The sequence below is a fragment of the Gymnoscopelus braueri genome (assembly GCF_963280865.1).
Source record: "Gymnoscopelus braueri genome assembly, chromosome: 19".
In the NCBI taxonomy this organism is placed as follows: Eukaryota; Metazoa; Chordata; class Actinopteri; order Myctophiformes; family Myctophidae; genus Gymnoscopelus; species Gymnoscopelus braueri.
This window is the reverse complement of record NC_137621.1, coordinates 44,225,165-44,245,752: the sequence shown is the minus strand read 5'-3', so window position 1 is coordinate 44,245,752 and position 20,588 is coordinate 44,225,165. Positions and strand designations below refer to the sequence as shown.

The 20,588-nt window shown below is 41.9% G+C and overlaps 1 protein-coding gene across 1 annotated transcript; it reads right to left on the bottom strand.

Moving 5' to 3' along the window:
* Window positions 1-359: 359 nt before the first annotated feature.
* On the bottom strand, window positions 360-20,513 carry prorp (protein only RNase P catalytic subunit). Its single transcript, XM_080414028.1, has 10 exons — window positions 19,605-20,513; window positions 18,361-18,499; window positions 17,341-17,575; window positions 16,103-16,413; window positions 15,394-15,441; window positions 14,927-15,059; window positions 7,276-7,383; window positions 3,568-3,716; window positions 849-1,047; window positions 360-586 (listed from the first exon to the last, which is right to left on the bottom strand). Exons 1-10 carry the CDS (start codon window positions 19,978-19,980, stop codon window positions 455-457), a joined length of 1,830 nt encoding a protein of 609 aa, XP_080270154.1. The 5' UTR covers window positions 19,981-20,513; the 3' UTR covers window positions 360-454.
* Window positions 20,514-20,588: the final 75 nt, after the last annotated feature.

Below are 20,588 nucleotides of genomic sequence, written 5' to 3'. Positions count from 1 at the left end.
ACCACTACATATTTTGTGTTCTTGTCAGAATGTGTTCTCTCCAATATGTATAACTCTGGTTCCCCTCTCACTGCATATCAGCGAATGAAGTTAACCATGGTTTTAACAAACTATGTATATTTAACGTGTTATACGTTTAAAATAACCTAAATTTAGAAAACATATACAAATATAATAGAAAAACAATATCACAAAAAACACCACTAAAAAACACCACACCACTAATGACCACAACAACAACAACAATAATAATAGATACAAAAAACTCAACACTGATGATAAACATTTTTGATACAAAAATAAATACATTTGAAAGAAAACTTCCATTGCATTTTTTATAGACAATTTTATTTGCAGTTTGACAATTACAAATGAAACCATATGACAACATAGACATAGCCCAGTCCAGCTGTAGTGAATGCACATTTCCTCCCACATGAAGGGTTTTGTTAGTTCAGTGTGTCTTGGTGAGACACAGCCATCGCAGTGGCACTTCATGGCTTGTCCTCTCCTCAACTGAGTCGTCATAGGGAATATGCCAAGTGTTGTCTCCCGTCTGTATTATGGTGTCATAACCAGGGATACTCTGAAAACACACACACACTTGTGAGGACGTTGTGAGCATGTAGATCAACAATTTTCGTGCAAGACACTGGTATGCAACTAAGTATATATCAGGCACAATTCCAACCCCTAAACCAAACCTCTAAAGGCCTAAATCTAACCCTAACTGAAATTGGACGTTCCCTGCCACTATGACCTATTCACTCATTACCATTCAAAGCCATTTGAATGACAGTCAACTAGCTCCATTTTCCCCTCTTCAGTCTCCTATCTTCCCCTCTCACCTCGAAGCGGACCCTCCTGTTAGGTGTGATGAATCCGTGCACCACCAGCTGATGTCCTCTCTGCCATTTGAAGAAGAGGCGTCTGCTGCCTCCGTCTGGCATGCACGCCTTGTGGTCCCTCATCAGGTCGCGACTCACAAACCGACAGTGGTTCCCAGAATGCAACGCGGCATACAGGAGGAAGGGGTCGTCCTCTGAACTGATAAAAGACAAAGATGGTTAAGGTAAGTACAAACAGACTTCCAGAAAGAGAGGGCTAGGTAAACATGAAGACAGATCTACTGGGGGTTTCAAAAAAGTTTCCCTTTCCCTAAGAGTTTAAGGACCAAACCACTGGTCTGGCATGTTTCGCCCATTGACTACAGTTCACATTTCTGCTGACAACTTTCAAAAGGCATACAGTTGTTATAATTTTTTGAAGAAGCCATTATAGATTCCATTCATTTCAATACAGTATAACAATCTACTTGCAAAAACTTGACATTTCCTTGAGATCAAAGACACATCATTGTGCATTTATTAGTTGTCATAGTTATCTTATCATTGCATTTTAATACATTTTCAAGTGCAGGTTGATCTGAAAAGTCTAGTCCTTAGAGCAAAGATACATTTACGAACAAATTCAAATGTCCATAACTTATTAAGTGCGCAATGATGTTCAGCCAATTATTCAGGTACGTTTGGTAACATTTTAATTACTTATTTTTTTTACATTTATTTTAGTTTTTTCAACATTGACGTTGGAGTAAACAAAAGTGAAATATAAAATTAACATAATTAACGAGAAAATGGTCTAGACTCTATGTTCATGTACAATATATGGCTGAAGCTGTGAATACACAATCACATGTGAATCTTAAACGTTAAACGTTAAGTGTTATAATGCAATGTCCTCTCTGCTGTTTGTGTATTCCACTGTGCTCTTTTCTCTGTTGTGCATTTGGCTACAAATGTACCTGAAATCAGGAAGAGTAGTGTGTGCTTTGTGTAGCGTTGCACTCAACGAAATGGTGAATCTAGTCCGTTTCCAACTTTAATGTTGCAGAATACTGTCGGGATGAAAATGACTATCCTGTGTGATTCACATCCAGTCCTTCTGTTGCGTAAGCATGTCATCTGTTCTAAACACTTAGCACATGGGACTTAAGCATTTATCTTCATGATTCAGTGCAACTTCACTTCCCACGTAATGCTTTGTACCCGACTCATCATTAAATGTTCTTTGTTCTCTGAGTCAGCACCTCGTCAGCACTACTTTCACTATGTTAAGCACTGGTTCTCAGAGTGGGGTCCGGGGACCCCCAGGGGTCCTTGAGGGGGTTCAAGGGGGTCTCCAGATAAATAACCCTTAGGGGTCCATTTGGTTTCATTTGTACATTTACTACATTCTCAAGAGTTATGGTGGTCCGTGGTCTAATGGGGTTCTCAAAGTGGGGTCGGGGGACCCTCAGGGCCCTATATAAGTAAGCCTTGCCGAGCCCTGAGAGGCCTATCTCCTGTTTCCTTAGCGTGAGGCTGCTAGATGTACAAGTACACCCCCTGGACATGACGCTAGTATGTTGAAGGGGCTTACCCCAATCCAACCCTTGATTGATAGGGTGTACAGCATACATCAGGTATTTTCAAAGCAATCTTTAAAAAATATATTTGAAAATGTTTGAATATTTGTTATATTTTTAATACTACAAATATTATATGGGATCCTAACAGGCACAATATCTTTTCAGACAGGGTCCACGGCCAAATGCACATTAATTTAGGGGTCCTTGACATGAAAAGGTTTGAGAACGTGAATGTGATGTAAAGGACAGGCTTTTGCTTTTTTCATTTTGTTTATCACTTTGCTGATGATGATCCAATGCAGACACATTGTCTATGAAACATATATATTACATAACTCTGCTGTCGGGCAGAAACCAGTTATGTGCAAAATATTAACTTATCAGGAAATAAGGAATAAGGAAAAAAGAAACAACACAATATTTCCTCATGAAAGTTGGTATGACGACTTTATACAACTTGAATGTGTCCTTATATTATCATCACTTAACCCAAATACAGCTCAAGTGGAGTTGGGAGGTTTTTGACCATGAATGGGGATTTTGTGGACCATTAATTTCCGTCTGAATTCGTCATTCTAATCAATGATGGAAAAAAATGGTTTCTGCCAGACAGCGACGATATAATGTGTGTCATTGCCAGGCTGCAGATCTACTGTTAACATGTGGCTGCCTGGTCTCATCCTGGTGTCTAAAACTCTGCCTGTTTTTGTTTATTATCCCAAGTCCTTGATAAGGACTTAAAATGTATTTATAGTTTCTGTTAAATGAAAAAGCAGTTTGCCTTCTCTTACAAGAGGAATACAATGCGTCTGTTCCAGTGGTTCTCAAAGTGCGTTCCGGGGACCCGCGGGAGTCCTTGAGGGGATTCCAGGGGGTCCCCAGCAAAATGTGTTAATATAGCATATAAATGTATGTAACCACTTTAACCGTACATGTATATATTTACATGCGCTATTTCCCCAAAATAAATCTTGAAACATCTTTAAAAACGTTTGAATATCTTTTAACCATTTTAAAAACAAATCTTATATATGGGGTCCCTGGCACAAAATCTTTTCAGATGGATGTCAGTGGTCAAGTACATATTAATTTGGGGGTCCTTCACGTGCAAAAGGTTGAGAACCACTAGTCTATTCAATATTCTCAGAGGGACTTACATGTTGTCAGTGAAGAAGCAGTGTGCCTTCTTCTGGATGAGCCTCATGCTTTGTTCGTCCCAGGACCGGGAGGACCGAAGCATGTGTTTCCTGCCCAGAACCAACACAACCTGACCCTGGCGCTCCAACTCCGACACCACCGCTAACAACTGGGAGACAGACAGACAGACAGACAGACAGACAGACAGACAGACAGACAGACATGTTTATTATCGTCTTGAATTTGTCATTTATTTTTATTTCGTTTGGACTTCATATTTTCCATTTCAGTTAGTTGTACTTTGTTTTTAACGCAGGGTTTGCGAATTTAGTTACGTTTTTATTTTGTGAAAAAGCCTCAGTTTTAGATTAGTTTTCTTTAGTTTTTAGTGCTAGTTTCAGTTTGCTATTGTAATATGGGGTATTTGCCACGGGTAAGAAAAAGCTCTGAAGAAAGTATGAAAATAACAAGCTCACTAACTGTGAGCTTGTAGATCTGCTATTTTCTGTGTTATATAAATAGAAATATTGGATACTGGCAAACAATTTATATATTTTTTTGTGATTTTAGTTTGTATTAGTTTGTTTTGTAAACACACAATACAGTTTCAGTTAGTTCTCGTAGTTTTGTGAAGCCTCATATTAATATTTTTTCAGTTAACTCAAATGTGTCTATTTTTAGACACACACGTGTCTATTTTTAGACACACACACACACACACACACACACACACACACACACACACACACACACACACACACACACACACACACACACACACACACACACACACACACACACACACACACACACACACACATAAAGATAGTCACCTCGGCAAATTACAATGTACTGTGGCTGTCCTACAACAAATGCATCTGACTAGTGTCACATGTAAGGTACAGTAAAATAAATACTGTAAATAAAGTCAAATGTGAGCAAGTAATTTTGAGAATGGAAACTCACAAAGCCTGTTTGTCTACTCGTCTGTTTGAATGGTTCGATAGTGAACATTGAAATGTCAAAGGCATTGATTGTCAGACTTGTGCACACAGAGAGTCTATTATTTTGTCAAAGCTAGTGGATCAATCAAGATCCAAGATCACAGCCCCAGCTGGTGGAGGGAACGCTTCTCCAATAGTATATAAACATTTTATAAAAGTGTTGTTGCTATAACATTTATGTTATATTGCCAAAGTAGACATTCAATTATGAAATAAGATCTTTAATCAAATGAGGTAAAATGCAAAAAAAAGAAAAGAAAAGACATCTAATGCAATAAAATAAGGGTTATTACAGTCATCCCAATTATTCACACTGAATATTGTTGAGTCTCAACTTCCACCACTCATCAGGCAGATATAGCAACAGGTAAACGGAAGGGCATGCGTCCCCAACGGGCATTGGCCTAGTTCAAGTACATTTCTCAAATCTTAGTTTATTCAAATACTAGTTTGATATCATTAGTCATTGGTTATAGTTTTTCATCCAAACGTTAGCCATTAGTTATAGTTTCCTCCAAATATTCAAAGAAGCGCATGTCTGTGTCATTTAAATAGCGGTGTTTACACAGCCTTTAAGCTGTTGGAAGCCCTCTTATCATCTCTCTCTCTCTCTCTCTGGGTATCTATCTCTCTCCTTATCAGGACAGGCTGTACATAGGAAGTCCTGTTTCTGTGGTGGGGACTTCCCTTGCTGTGGGGACAGTGGTCAATTCTATCAGCGTTCCACTCGGGCTGGGGAAATTCATCTGTTTGCAAGTCAGCAATGGGTTTGTCAATCAGCGGGTTGGGTACCAATGTTCCCTATGGGCTTTGCAGGTGTGTGAATGGACATGTTTTGTTATGGTGTGTGTGTGTGTGTGTGTGTGTGTGTGTGTGTGTGTGTGTGTGTGTGTGTGTGTGTGTGTGAAACAAATGAACCACTTAAAGGGGAATTTTGGACTAAAGTTTTCTTACCTTTTCTATGACGTTATGATATCTTAGGATGAATGGTACAGTAGAAAATTTTCATAACTCCACCCCTAAGCCGCCACAGCTTAAAAGGTGCGCGGATAGGCCTTAGGTTAGATCACATATTTTAATAGATTTAAAAAAAAAAAAATTGGTGAGATCTGACGTTCATAGTGACAGAACACTATGCAACCAAAAAAAAAAAAAAAAAAAAAAAACAGAAGTCTCGCTAGACAAGATTGAAATCTCGAGATTTCAATCTCGTCTAGCGAGACTTCTGTTTTTTTTTTTTTTTTTTTTTTTTTTGGGACAGTGTTCTGTCACTATGAACGTCAGATCTCACCAAAAAAATTAATAAAAAAATCTATTAAAATATGTGATCTAACCTAAGGCCTATCCGCGCACCTTTTAAGCTGTGGCGGCTTAGGGGTGGAGTTATGAAAATTTTCTACTGTACCATTCATCCTAAGATATCATAACGTCATAGAAAAGGTAAGAAAACTTTAGTCCAAAATTCCCCTTTAAGCCCTGTTAAAACAATTGCAAAAATAGCCACTCTACAAACTCACAACTGCCACATTTTAACAGGTTGTTCTATAGATTAGCTATTTTAGAAATTCTTTGTAAATTTGAAATAATCTTTGATAGATTTCGCCTATAATGACATGCCAAAAATAGAGCCGCATGGGTGAAAGTGATTAATGGCACGATTGTATTAGTTTTAGGAACACTCGGTTTGTTCATGGAAATACTACAGGAACTTAAAGCCTAATTTACAGATTGTTGTACGCCTGATTTTAAATTAAATAATATCATCTCAAATTTATATGGCACTTTTCTAAGTATTCAAAGTTGCTATGTTTAGTTGAAAATGGAATAACTGATTTCCGAGCAACACGGTTGTATGATGAAATATAAATGCACCATAAGGAGCATGTTTGTGCAGGTCAAAGGTTGCAGAAAAAATACTATAGTAGAGAAGCATCGTATTATTTAATTCATAGTAGATTTGGTTCTGACTTGAAGGTCCACGATAATCTTGAGGTCGCAGTATGAAACCGGTGTGTGGGTTTACTTGATGGTCTATCTCTGTCTCTTAATCTCACACAATGACTAACGGCGTTTGTTTTCAAACATTAAAAACGTAGGCAGACAGACAGAGACGTTGGCTGGTAGACAAGTGGGCTGGTTGTTGGTTTAAATAAAAAGGCCAGTGACCACTAAAACAGGCGATCCTACCCCCACACACGCAATGTATGGTTAGTCATAGTACAACACGCAGAAAAGCCCCTCAGTTCAACAGACATATACCTGTAGGAGGGAAAGAAACTCTTTATAGTACAAGTATTCTTGTGAAGAGTGAAGACCAAGAATCCTGTCATCTGAGGGTTGAGTCTTATCTATACTTTGTTTGCGCGAAATTACTTTAATATGAACACCCATGATCTGACCTGCATTCTTTGTTTTACCCATTCAGAACCAAACCCGGATATGAAATGAACCCTTTAAGACCGGGAACGAGCATGTAGATCTGCTATTTTTGAAAAATCGAGAAAATGTGTGCAAATCTTTGAATATGTATTTTTTAAGGCGAACATTTGAAGCTCGAATCTTTGCTTCTGGAGATTCTAAATCCTAACAGTTTTTTTTTTAAAACATATGTTGCTATATATCAATGGTGCTCAAACTTTTTCATGTCAAGGACCCCCAACATGATATGTATTTCTCCTCATGAGATAAGGCTGGGAATTTATAGGAATTCATATGAGTTCTCACCGTCTCTGCACGCCTGCCATTGCGTGTGATATTGGCCACATTCAGTCCATCCACGACCACGTCAAACGCCGGCTTCTGCTTCACAAATTCCTTGAACGTATTTAATTCCTACATAGAGACAGACAGAGGGAGAACGATGGATGTGAAAACTATTAAGAGCAACATATGAGACCCTTGAACAAGCTGCAATTCCTGCTTCACCAACATTAGAAGCAACCAATATGAATAAACACAATAATCAAAGTAAAGAAAGGTGAGATATTGAAGAATGATCTTTCTCTGGTAACAGCAGAGATGATCACGGAAGCCCGACAGATTCTCAGATGTTACAAGGAATCAGAACCATTAATTAGAATGTGGGTAGGTTCAATGAATGAAGTGAATGTGCCCCTAATGGGGGAAAAAAATGAAAATGAAAGGGAAGTGATAAAACTATGGTAACCTGGGAAAGATTTTATGAGCATATTATCTCAGAGTAGTTTTCTACACAGTTTGTTAAAGGAGTATTTTTTAGTTTTTGTCGCATTCCTAAGCCAATAATTTGATGACCGGTGGAGTCTCCGGTAGGAGACTCGATTGACCTGCATTTGAGTCTCCTACCGGAGACTCCACCGGTACACTAACAATTGTGCCAATTGTCTGCTTTTTAAACATTACTGTCCAATATTTTGTACAATTCCAGACTGTTATTTTGAACAGTTTTTATTGTGAAAACCAATAAAAACTTAATTCACACAGAATATAAATTGAACTGCCTTCACCTGGTGTGTCAAGTCTAATGTCTGATTTATAGTTGGTTTCATGCAGGTGTCGCGTAGTGAAAATCTCACAGTGCGACGCATTGTGAGCTTGTAGATCTGCCATTTTCAGTGTGCGACACCCATGTGCAATTAAATATATCTCAGGCTTAAATGAGTCTGTGAGATGGGCTACAATGAAAACCAGCAGTATTCCGAGACTGCCCAGGACCAGATTCACTCCACGTGTCATAATCGCATCACAGCTTTACGGTGACTGATCTTTGCCACAACGGTTGGCGGTTTTGTTTTATAGACTTCTAGGCTTTCTCTCTGCCAATTTTGTTGCTGTCGGGCAGAAACCTCTTATCTCTATATTTTAACCCATTTTGAGCAGGAACCCCTATTTGTAACTATACCTTTCAGGACGGGAACCCCTTTTGGAGTTCTTGTTGCTATGTACAGTATATAGCAACATACATTTGTTGTAATTTTTTAATAAATATTTGAAGTTTTTCATAAAACTTAGGTCAGGATTTAGAAGGCGTTTTTAGAATCAGCCTCAGGTCTAAATGGGTTAACTTTTTGTGTTTTTTTCATAAATGAATGCCCTACTCATACTACAGCGTCACACGAAAGCATACAAGTAGCAGATCCACAAGCTCGAGAGCTTGTCGATCTGCTGCTTTTGCCATTTGTTTTTGTTTGAATCCTGAAAAGTAACACTTTTCCACCCGGCAGAGACAATTTGATAAATATTCCTAGTTGCCAAACCCACCTGATAGTTGTTTTTTCGTGCAGGTATGGATGCATGAGTGGTTAGAAAGACTTGTATCATAATATTATAAAGTCACAGGTTCAACCTGACGCAATTGCTCAAAAGTCGTTTTGAATAAGAGTGCAAAGCTAGTGGATGTAAATGCAATGCAACTCTAACAACATGTGTGCTACTTTCGGACTAAGCGAGATCGCTCAGCACTCATTTGTCATCCCAGCTGACATCGTGGGTACTTGAGAATGCTTTGATGCCAACATAATCACCGACTTTCCACGCATGTTTCATCCAGAATAGGCTTGGGGGTCCCTGCTTTTATTTATTCCCATGATGACCTTTGTGACCAGGGCACAGTCTCATAGGAAAGCTGCACGGCAATAAATAGAACTACAGCTAAATTCAGTACAGGAACACACTGATATCTAAAAGTGAAAGTATTAACAGCGATATGGAAATACAGGCTGCGAATTCCCCTGCACTGGCGCTTCTCACTGATTGCACACATGCATGTGTGCATGCACACACACACACACACACACAGACACACACAGACACACACACACACACACACACACACACACACACACACACACACACACACACGCGCACACAAAGGATTGTATAACTATACTTGTGAGGACATCAACATTTTAACCGTAAGCCTAAAGACACCAGATCTACAAGTCCACAACGATCGGCTATTTTCCGGTGCACAACACTGGCATGCAACTAAGTATAAATCATGGTTAACTTAACTCTAATTCCAAGCCCTAAACCTAACCTCTAATGTCTAATCCTGATCATAACTCCTTACCTGAATCTTTTTCTAATTGTAAACGTATCTTTTTTTCAACCATAAAACAAAGAATTCTTATGAGGACCAGGAAAATGGTCCTCACAATGTCTATTTCTCACATTCTAGTACACACTCAGCCAATAACATGGTACTTCATGCATGACCACATTTGGTCAATTATCCATTATGTAGCATGTGCTTACGGGACGTGGCAGTGGCAGAGCACAACAGAGCTATAGATGGAAACAGTCTAATAAAAACATGACCTCATGCAATTTTATCCCTTGTACTCGAGGCTACAAAATTTCCTCCCATGGAATTGCGTCCTAGATAGAATGTCTGCCAAACAAGGTTATCTGAAGTGCTGAACAGAGTCCAGCAGCGCAAAGCGAAAGTTTTCCAGTGTCTCATTTTTCATCATTTTCTCTCAGGGCGAAGTCTCACACACACGCAGACACACACATGCACACACACACGCGCGCACACACACACACACACACACACACACACACACACACACACACACACACACACACACACACACACACACACACACACACACACACACACACACACACACACACACACACACACACACACACACACACACACACACACACACACACGGTTTCACATTAGAGGGTTGTTTGGTGTGTGTGTGCCATGTATTTAGGGTTGGGGTGTGGGGGGTATTAGCAACTGATGGAATAGCAGAGAGCTGAAATGACATTGACAGATGATGGGTGATGGAGCGAGGACAGTGTGAAGAGGAGGAAGAGAGCAAAGGTGAGGGAAAAGACAATGAGTGTCAAAGAGAGAGAGGGAGATATCATAAAAAAGACAAAATAGAAAGAGACAGAGAGTGAGAGACAGAGAGACACACACTGAGGGACAGAGACATACAGAGAGACAGACATGCAGAGAGAGAGAGAGAGAGAGAGAGAGAGAGACACAGAGAGAGAGAGAGACAGAGAGAGTCCAGTATAACTATCCAGGGACTTTCCAGAGGCAGACATGTGAAACTGGCTCATTGTGCTGCTAGGGATTATATGACTGCATGCACACGCACGCGCACGCACACGCACACACACACACACACACACACACACACACACACACAATTGCAAACACATACAGTACTGTATCACGGCCATAGAGTTACAGTACATTGGAGTATATTAGTCCTAATATAATGACCGTGCATAAGAACACAGTCTCCTAGATGCTTGCACAGATAGACACACACTGGAATATCGTGAAAGAATGTGTAGTATAATGCCTACTTATTGCATTGGCCACAACCACACACTTGGCATCGTAGCCTGACTTTAGAAACGGAACATTCACAGTAAAATACTCAGTGTCGAATCATTTATCCATTTGTAACTCTATACAAATGTAACCAAATTACCCGCTTACTGTGAAGCCCTATTTTGCCATAGGACGAATAGCGAAAATAACTTCCTAGCTTGAACATCTAGGCCAGTGGTTCTCAAAGTTGGGTCCGGGGACCACCAGGGGTCCTTGGGGGGGGGTGGGGGTTCCAGGGGGTCCACAGCAAAAGTAGTTAATACAGAGTCACAATCATTTAAACCACGTTATCTGTTTATATGGATAAAGCGCTGCGAGCTTCTGTCTTCTATCACAGTTTTTTTTTTTGATTATCAAAAATATATATATAATTTTTTTTATCATTTACCCAAGATTATTCTTTTTACACAAATCTTCTCTTCGGGGGTCCCTGGCACAAAACATTTTCAGACGGCCAAATACATATCAATTGGGAGGTCCTTGACTTGAAAAAGATTGAGAACCACTGATCTAGGAAAAAATATCGCCTATAATAACGACAATATAGGGACCCCAGGTTGAAAGTGGTTTAACACTGAGGATATTATTGTGTACAGTCTGCAGCGGGAAAAAAGGCCATCACTCACTGTCCTTCTGAATTATGCATATCACATGCAGAACTGTCCTCTAAATAGCCCACAGTGGTATCCCCGACCCGCGTGTCCGCGACAAAATGTGGAAATGCATACCGGTCCCCCCAGGGACCAGCGGTTGTTGGGAACCCCTGGCCTAGACCGGTGCAGCTGTGTGCCGTGTCGTCGCGGTCGGGTGGAAACCTTGTATGTCCACAACGGTTTCAGGAATTTCAGGAAATCGAACTTAACCACTTTCAGTTAATAATTTCAAAAATAAAATAAAAATAGTAGATCTAAAAGCTCACAACGCGACACCTCGTGAGCTTGTAGATCGCCAATTCTGCTACTTATGAGTGACACTGTAGTATGACGAAGTAGGGCATTAATTTACAAAGAATATACAAAAAGTTGAAATATGGAGATACAAGGTTTCTGCCCGACAGCAACAATATTCATTTTGGTAACCCTATATGTGTCATTATATTGAGGTTTTCTTTTCTGATTCTGTGGCGGAATGAACTCTGAGAAACTCCGAAAACGGATATCAAATTAATTCAGGATGCAGGTCTGAATTGAGCCCATTGTTTGTTATGCATTTTCGGGTCATGTGCAGCGGAATCCTGCGTTAATCTTAACTGTGAGTGTAAAAATGGAACCGAATGGCCCCCTTACACTGTCTGGGTTAAATTAATTAGTCTATTTCCGATTTCATTTAACCGTCTGTCTGTCTGTCTGTCTGCCTGCCCCGTCAAAGACTGAATGTAATTTGTGCTTGCAATGCACATGTGCGTGTGCAGTGTGCACTGCCATTAACAGCTGTGGTATTCACACATGCGCACGCACGCACACTCACACACACACACATGGACTTGAAGCCCCTCTACCCGGCAGACGTGTGCCCCATCCTGCTGTCTGAAACCCTCGTGCTTGATCTTAAATGCCCCTCTGCACCCCCCACTCGTCTCCCACATCTGTCCCGAGGTGTCTGCCGGTCCTGTGTGTGTGTGTGTGTGTGTGTTCAGCAGGGGGTAGTTGTGGTCCAGACAGACACACATTGAGCTCCACGTGCTGGAAATTCCCCTCAGTCTCAACAGTTCAAACAACAAACTCCCACAACTACTGAGAGAGAGAGAGAGAGAGAGAGAGAGAGAGAGAGAGAGAGAGAGAGAGAGAGAGAGAGAGAGAGAGAGAGAGAGAGAGAGAGAGAGAGAGAGAGAGAGAGAGAGAGAGAGAGAGAGAGAGAGAGAGAGAGCGCACAGAGAATGTGATAGAGTTCTCAAATCTTTTCATGTCACAGACCCCCAAAAGGATATGTATTTGACTGCAGACCCCCATCTCACAAATATTTTGTAGGGGACCTCTTGGCACAAAACATTTTCACGATTCTTCAAAAATAGCAGATCTACAAGTGTGTGATAAGAGGATGTGCTGTGATACCACTGTGATAAGAGGATGTGCAGGGGGTGACGCGGCTGATGGTGACTGATTAACTTAGTTGCGTGGAAATAGCCGATCTATAAGCTCACAGCACGTCGCGGCACAACACATTGCGAGATTGTAGATCTGCTATTTCCGGTGCACGGACACCGACGCGCAAACCAACTTTACCCCAGGCTTAATATGGAGAAGTGAGGGATGAACAGCCTATCAAAGTATACACTCATATCCTGCTTGGAGATTCCCTGTCATAGGACAGGTGCTGAAACTAATTTATAAGTTCTATTCTGCATATTTATAGCCATGTTGACTTTTACAAACAACCGCTGGAAATAAAACACGACGAAAAAACCCCCACAAAGCAAACATTTAACTAATAAGTGAGGCTAGGGAGGCAATGAGAGAGATGTAAATGCAACTGAGAGCGAATTATGATGCATCGCATTCCAAAAAATGAAAACGTTTTGGGGCGAAGAAAGAACTGGTGATAGAACTGCAACTAACTAATTCAACTAGAAAGGGGTGCACCGTGGAGCACATATCTCGGCCTGGCCGGGTGGCCTACCCAGGGCTGTGTGAGTCGTGGGTTGCAGCCGTCAGGACCCTAGGACGATTTATGGCAGCCCCTAAGCCTAAGGTAATAAGTTAAAGTGCTTTTGGGGGTGCCCTGTATAGAGGCCCCTAAATATGCAGTTTCAATTTGAGGGTGCGTGTTGCGTTCATCATATGACATTTTCTGTCAAACAAATATGCCCAAAATGTGATTAAACACCGTAGAGTTCAAGAGTTATAGGCCATAACTTAAAGCAGGCAGGTGTTGCGCCACCATGAGGCTGATTTAAAACAATTGGAGTTGAGTACGGTATCTTCCTTTGCCTACTACGAGTACAAAATGTTTGACGCTGATCAGTCCAGTGATGTGCAAGATTATCTGCGCACACAAATAAAACAAAACAAAACACACAGACAGACAGACAGACACAGACACACACACACAGGGGCGAAAACACAATCTCCGCCCCCTGCCTTCAGCCTGGCGGAGATAATAAATGAATAAAAGTAATTGTTTTTATCCCTGAAGTGTGTGCGTTTGCCGTACCATTCAGGTAAATCCATTTATTCACAGCAGCCTGTTGTATATGAAAGTGTATCAAATTTGCAGAGTCATGTGTGTGACACATGAAAAGTGTGCTTAACATCTGCTCGGCACGTGGATGGAAAACCATCAGGTCACTCACAGCAGAAGTGGTATACTGCAGTGTTTCTCAAAGTGGGGTCTGGGGACCCCAAGGGGTCCTTGAGGGGGGTTCCAGGGGGCGTCACAATCATTTTAACCACTTTATCCATATTTTATATGTTGGCTCTTCAAAGATAGCAGACGTACAAGCTCACAGGAGGTCGCTTGTACATCTGCTATTTTTGAAAATAACTAAACTGTTTGGAAACTTTTGAATAATTTTGCATTTTCTTACATAAATCTTCTCTTCTGGGGGTCCCTGGCACAAAACCTTTTCAGATGGGGGTCCGTGGCCTAATACATATCAATTTGGAGTCCTTGAAATGAAAAAGTTTGAGTACTGTACTGAATTGCGTCCAGTCTGCTGATGTGCAGTGACTGCTGATAGGAGAAGAGACACTTTGCACTGACAATTGTCCCAAAGCGTTGTCATGAAGTGAAGTGAAAGCAGCTGCCCTGAGCAGCACTAGAGCCCGCTAATGTTCTGCTATCAATCTCAATAGACTGGCTGCTTTATGAGTACACATGACACCATCTAGTGGAAATTTGGGGTGAGAGTGGGGCTGCAGGATATGCCTAAAGGGAAAGGAATCACTTCATTTCATTTTCTTAATGTCTTTGTTGTTCATTGTGTGTGTGTGTGTGTGTGTGTGTGTGTGTGTGTGTGTGTGTGTGTGTGTGTGTGTGTGTGTGTGTGTGTGTGTGTGTGTGTGTGTGTGTGTGTGTGTGTGTGTGTGTCTCTACCTCAGGTGTAGTCTTCCTGAAGACATCTCTTCCTTGGATGACGCTAGTCATTACTACGTCTTTCAGATGTTGGTACTCCTCAGTAGTGAGTTGAACGGACTCTAACGAAGACCCACAACATCTGCACTCACCCCTAAATACACACAGAATGTGCACACACACACACACACACACACACACACACACACACACACACACACACACACACACACACACACACACACACACAGGAGAAATTGTATACAGACAGACACAAAAGTGTACACAGACACAAGCATACCCACACACTTCAAATATGTTTTGAAATATAAAAATATACAGTATATGAAATATATCTAAATATGTCTTAATCTCCAAAAACATTCTCAGCATATCTTTTTGGACAGATTTTTGTAAACATATAAACATATTTCCTTGCGATAATAACACACACTAACAGTGCAGTGAATTAGTGAACATGTATTTACTTGGGGGTGACGGTGGTCCAACCTGTTTTCCATGTCTGTCCTGGAAGACTGGAGAGAGGAAATAAGAGACAGCAGAGGAGGGGAGAGCAAATAAGCGATTAATTCGAAAAAAGTTAAGAAAAATTAAAACAAAAGAGGTAAAGAAAAGGTTGTTTATGAGAAATCATAAAACGTTCTTTCAAGTGTCTCTACAACAGTGATGCGTGTAAGAGGAATAATCATTTAAGTGCCTCTTTTGGCATGAGTTACGCACCCCACTGAACAGGCGCCCTGATCGACCCGCAGTAGGCCCTAGTGCAGTGACAGAGATTGCCATTCCCGCCCCGGCTTCCCTCATGGTCAATTGTGTTTGTATGGACAACCGGCCAAGTCGGATGCACCGCAGAGAGCATTTAAACCCAAGCCAAATTCCAATACTAAAATTCTCACCTTGTACAGCATGACAGTGTTACGGAGAAATCGGTGACCTGCCAAAATATGTGACCATATTGTGGACACACGATGTCTGAATAAATCACTGCTGTTTGTTTATTAACAGAATTTATCCGTAGTAATAAAAAAGCTGTGAATTACATACAAGGCTCTGGTCTCTGTGATAGAGGGCCCTACCCCTGCGCCACCCGACCGCCCTTGTAGGTCAGTTCTTTTTGGCAAGCGACACTTCCTACATACAGAGTATAAATTAGACTTTACTTCCCCATAGTCGTACCTTTCAAACCAGGTTTTGATGGCGTCGACTAGTCTCTGCTGCGGATACACCTGGTTGTTTCTCATGTTGTGCAGAATGGCCAGAAGCCTCTCCTGCTGCTCGGACTGGGAGACGCTCCCTGGCTGCTCCCTGCCTTCCTGTTCCGCCTCCCGCTGTCCTCCCCCCCTGAACAGCACTTCCCAGGTGTCCTGGTCTGGGCTGAGTCCCTTGTTGGTAAGCTCATCGTAGAGTGCCCAGGCCGTGGCTGAATCGCCGTGCATAACGGCTCCAGCAATGATCTTGCCGTAGTTGCGAGGCGAGGGGAGGGAGACCTGTGGGAGTGTTGATATTACACACTTAATGTACTTCATGGACTGGGGTCCAGCTAGGGCAATGTTCGTCAATGGGCGGCCCGCAGGCCATAATTGGCCCCCCAGCAATAATATCTGGCCTAGCAGATTTATAGATTTATATTTGCTATATTTGCTATATTTCGCCGCGCCTCCGACCAAGTGGAGCTTACTATGTTACCGTGCTTGGGTTGTGTGTGTGTGTGTGCTTCTGTCTGTCTGTGTGCATGCACTGCCTAGTAGAGGGCCAGAGGGCGCCAGAGTGCAGGAATTTAGACAGCCTGCAACACACACACACACACACACACACACACACACACACACACACACACACACACACACACACACACACACACACACACACACACACACACACACACACACACACACACACACACACACACACACACACACACACACACACACACACACACACACACAGTCAATGTTCTCTCCCCATCACAGTGAAATAACACGGATTACAAGTCCGTAAATACACAATATTTTCGAGCTGCGTTCGCTTCCAGCGTTCGCGCGTCTTACTTGTATAGCTACTAGAGTATCTATCCACACCTGAAGAATGCTTATTATGCTTTTATCCATATTGGGAGTGAATACAATCAGACAGTCAGGCAGCACTCCGCTACAAACGCGTCGCATCACGATGCGTTGCGAGCCATATTCACTATATTTTAAATAGTGGTTAATTCATAATGTACTTTTTCCTATCCTAGAAATGTAGTGGAGTCAAAAGTACAATATTTGTCTTTCAAATGTAGTGGCGTGAAAGTCATAAGCATACAAAAATACAAATACTCAAAGTAATGTTCAGATACTCAAACATTCAATGCACTTAAGTACAGTACTCAAGTAAATGTACTTGGTTTACCGTCCACCACTGATAATAACCTTGTTAATATCCCGCAGGATGTCGAGGGTCTCCCTCCACCTCTCTGTCCGGCTGAAGGACTGGATGAACAGGCTGCAGGCGGCCGTCTCCAGCAGCGGGAATCGTGCGCGCATGATCTCGTACACGTCCGCCACCTCGCCGTCGTGGCCGCCCTTCACGCACACCGTCAGGTAATGCAGCAACAGCTCGTAGGGCAGGGTCCCCGTCTCCAAGGCGACAGACGACAGCAGGGACCTAAAACAGAGGGGGCAAGTTAGAAGAAGATTAAACAGGGAAAACAATAAATGAAAGTAGGGAGGATTATCTGAATAAATGTTTTTCTATAGTTTTGGGGGATGTTTGTTTGGATGCAAAATGAGAAGAAAATACTCATAAATGTATATTAACTATATATCATCTCTGTCGGGTGGAAACCCGTTACTTTTCAGGATAAAAAAAAAAAAAAAAGCAAAGGTAGCAGATCTACAAGCTCAAAACGTGTCTGCGTGATCTGCTATTTTTTATGCTTTTTTTGTGACGCTGTAGTAAACACCCTCAAAAAGTTAGAATATGGAGATACAGCGTTTTTGCCCAATGATATACTTATATGAATCTATCAAAACATTATTTGTGTTTATTTTTATTTATCAGTTTGCTTATAAGTTAAATGTTCTCCAATAGAACTTTAATACAATCTAAGTTTTTCTAATTGATTAGAAGTATGAGCACTTTTTGACAAATTATTTGTCAAAACGTTGGTAATCGGTGGTCTTGGATTCTCTGAAATTGGGATCGGCATCAGACCCAAAAATGTGGCATCGGTTGGGCTCTAATATACACGCACGCACGCGCGCGCGCACACACACACACACACACACACACACACACACACACACACACACACACACACACACACACACACACACACACACACACACACACACACACACACACACACACACACACACACACACACACACACACACACACACACACACACACACACACACACACACACACACACACACTCCTCTGCTCACTTGGCGATATCCAGCTCTGCTCCGGACTTGTGCAGTGATGTCATCATGTAAACGTCAAACCGCTTTGGATTGTACGACGCCTCTTTCATCTGCCTCCACTCAGCCACAGACAGGGGGCGCTCAGGAGGCTCGTCTTTCCCTGGCAAACAAGACAAGTTGGAGAATTTTACTTTCAATGCAACTCTTCTACATTTTCATGGCCAACAATAGTTTAGAGTGGCAGCCTGGCAGGTGGCAGGATCTATACGGAAATGGAAAGGAGACTCAGAAGTCGAGCCTAACAGAGCTTGAGGCTTTTAACGGCATGGCACCTAAGTGGCGACCTGTCTAGAAGAGGGTCTGTGCGTGTGTGTGCGACTGCGTGGGCCGATCTGTACCAAATTTCTTGTGCACGCTGCCACAAAACTAAAAGTAAGTAAATACCCAAATATTTTTCAGTTGTCACTTGTCACAAAAAAGTCTGTGCTTGTGTTGAACAGTGTGCAGGTGTAAGTAGGCCTAAGTTAGCCCTAGAATGTCTGTGATCTTACATACATTTCATGTATTCCAAATACACAGCCATAGATCGGACGGCTGATCTGCGCGGCATAAAAGTGCTCAGCGCTGCGTGTGTACTCACCCAATAATTAACTCTTAAGACTTGGAGTCAGATATTGTCCTTTTAGTTTCATATCCATTTGAAAGTTCTGCCAGAAAACGTGTATTTAGTAAAATATCTCCACTTTTCCACGAGATTCACACGGAGAACATTCTCTGCCAGCGACGAGGCCGGACCTGAAATGACTGCTGGACTGAACATATGAAAACTTCCTTTGGAAACAGTCGATGTTTGGGAAGCACAAACGTATGGGGCACACAATTGACAGGTGCGATTGGTGCGGGGTAATGAATCACACCACCTGCCAATTGTGTGCCCCATACATTTGAGCTTCCCAAAGGAAGTATAGATATATTCAGTCCTGCACTCATTTCTGGCCCCTTGCCCGGAAAGAAAGTTGTCCATGTGCACTGTGCAGCTCGTGGAAAAGTGGAGATATTTTACTAAACACACGTTTTCTGGCAGAACTTTCAAATGGACATAGGAATTAATTATTGGGTGAGTACACACGCAGCGCGGAGCACTTTTATGCCGTGCAGATCAGTCTGCTAACCGGGCGCGGATGGGACCGATCTATGGCTGTGTATTTGGAACACACGAAATGTACGTAAGATCACAGACATTCTAGGGCTAACGGTTCTCCTACTTGCTTGTCTCCGTCTCCCGACAGCCTCCTGGTCCTCCCTCTTCACCTCCTCCTCCTCCTCCTCATCACCCAGGGACGCCAGGGCTTCTTTTCTCCTCATCATCTCTGATGCCCTCTTTGCCGTCCCAGCAGCAAACACAGAATTCGGGAAGGAAGCTCCTCTGTCCGGTCCATTGGTGTTTCTTTCTGTCTTCTTACTGATCCTATCTCTCGCAGCACGTCCACCGGCCCCTCCATCGCTGCACAAAGCCCGCGTTGTAGACAGGGACCCTGCTATGGCTTTTAAGGTGTAGAAACCCGAGCTTCCCTGATGGAGGAGAGGGTTTGCGAGCTGCAGGCATATCTTTGCTTTATACATCAGGGTGGAGACCATCATGTGTTGTAATAGTATCTTGTAATAACTAAGAGCACTATCTTGTAATAACTAAGAGCTCTAACGTACTAACTTCATTGTTTGCATAATTACCATGTCAAATGTCTGATACAGGCATTGAAAAGACCTGCCCTTGGAGCTTTAAGGTAAGGTGTGTGATAACAACACAGCTACTTGCTAAATAACACTAAAAGAAGAGGAGCATTTTATTCATGGCACACTGTTTGTTACTGATTTATATATTTTTTTTAAACAGCAACAATAAAGTATGTTTACAAAAATAACACTAAAGAAGAGTAAAGTCCATAATAAATCCTTCAAAAAATAAACCAGCTAAATAATCTGCTGCTGCTAATATGCTATGCTCAATCTTAGCCAGAATGCAAAGCTATTCTCCTGCTATTGACAGAAAGAGTTGTAGTTGTTGTCAGCCCTTAAATATGACTCACGTATCACTTAATAGATCAAGTTGATCAGTTCATTTAGCTTTATTTCCAACCAAACCTCAGGGACACACTGGAGAAGGCATGACTTCAGTCGCACACTGTGACGTCATATACACTCGCCTGTTTGTGTTCGCCTGTTTGTGTTCCGGTTGTGGATCCCTACGA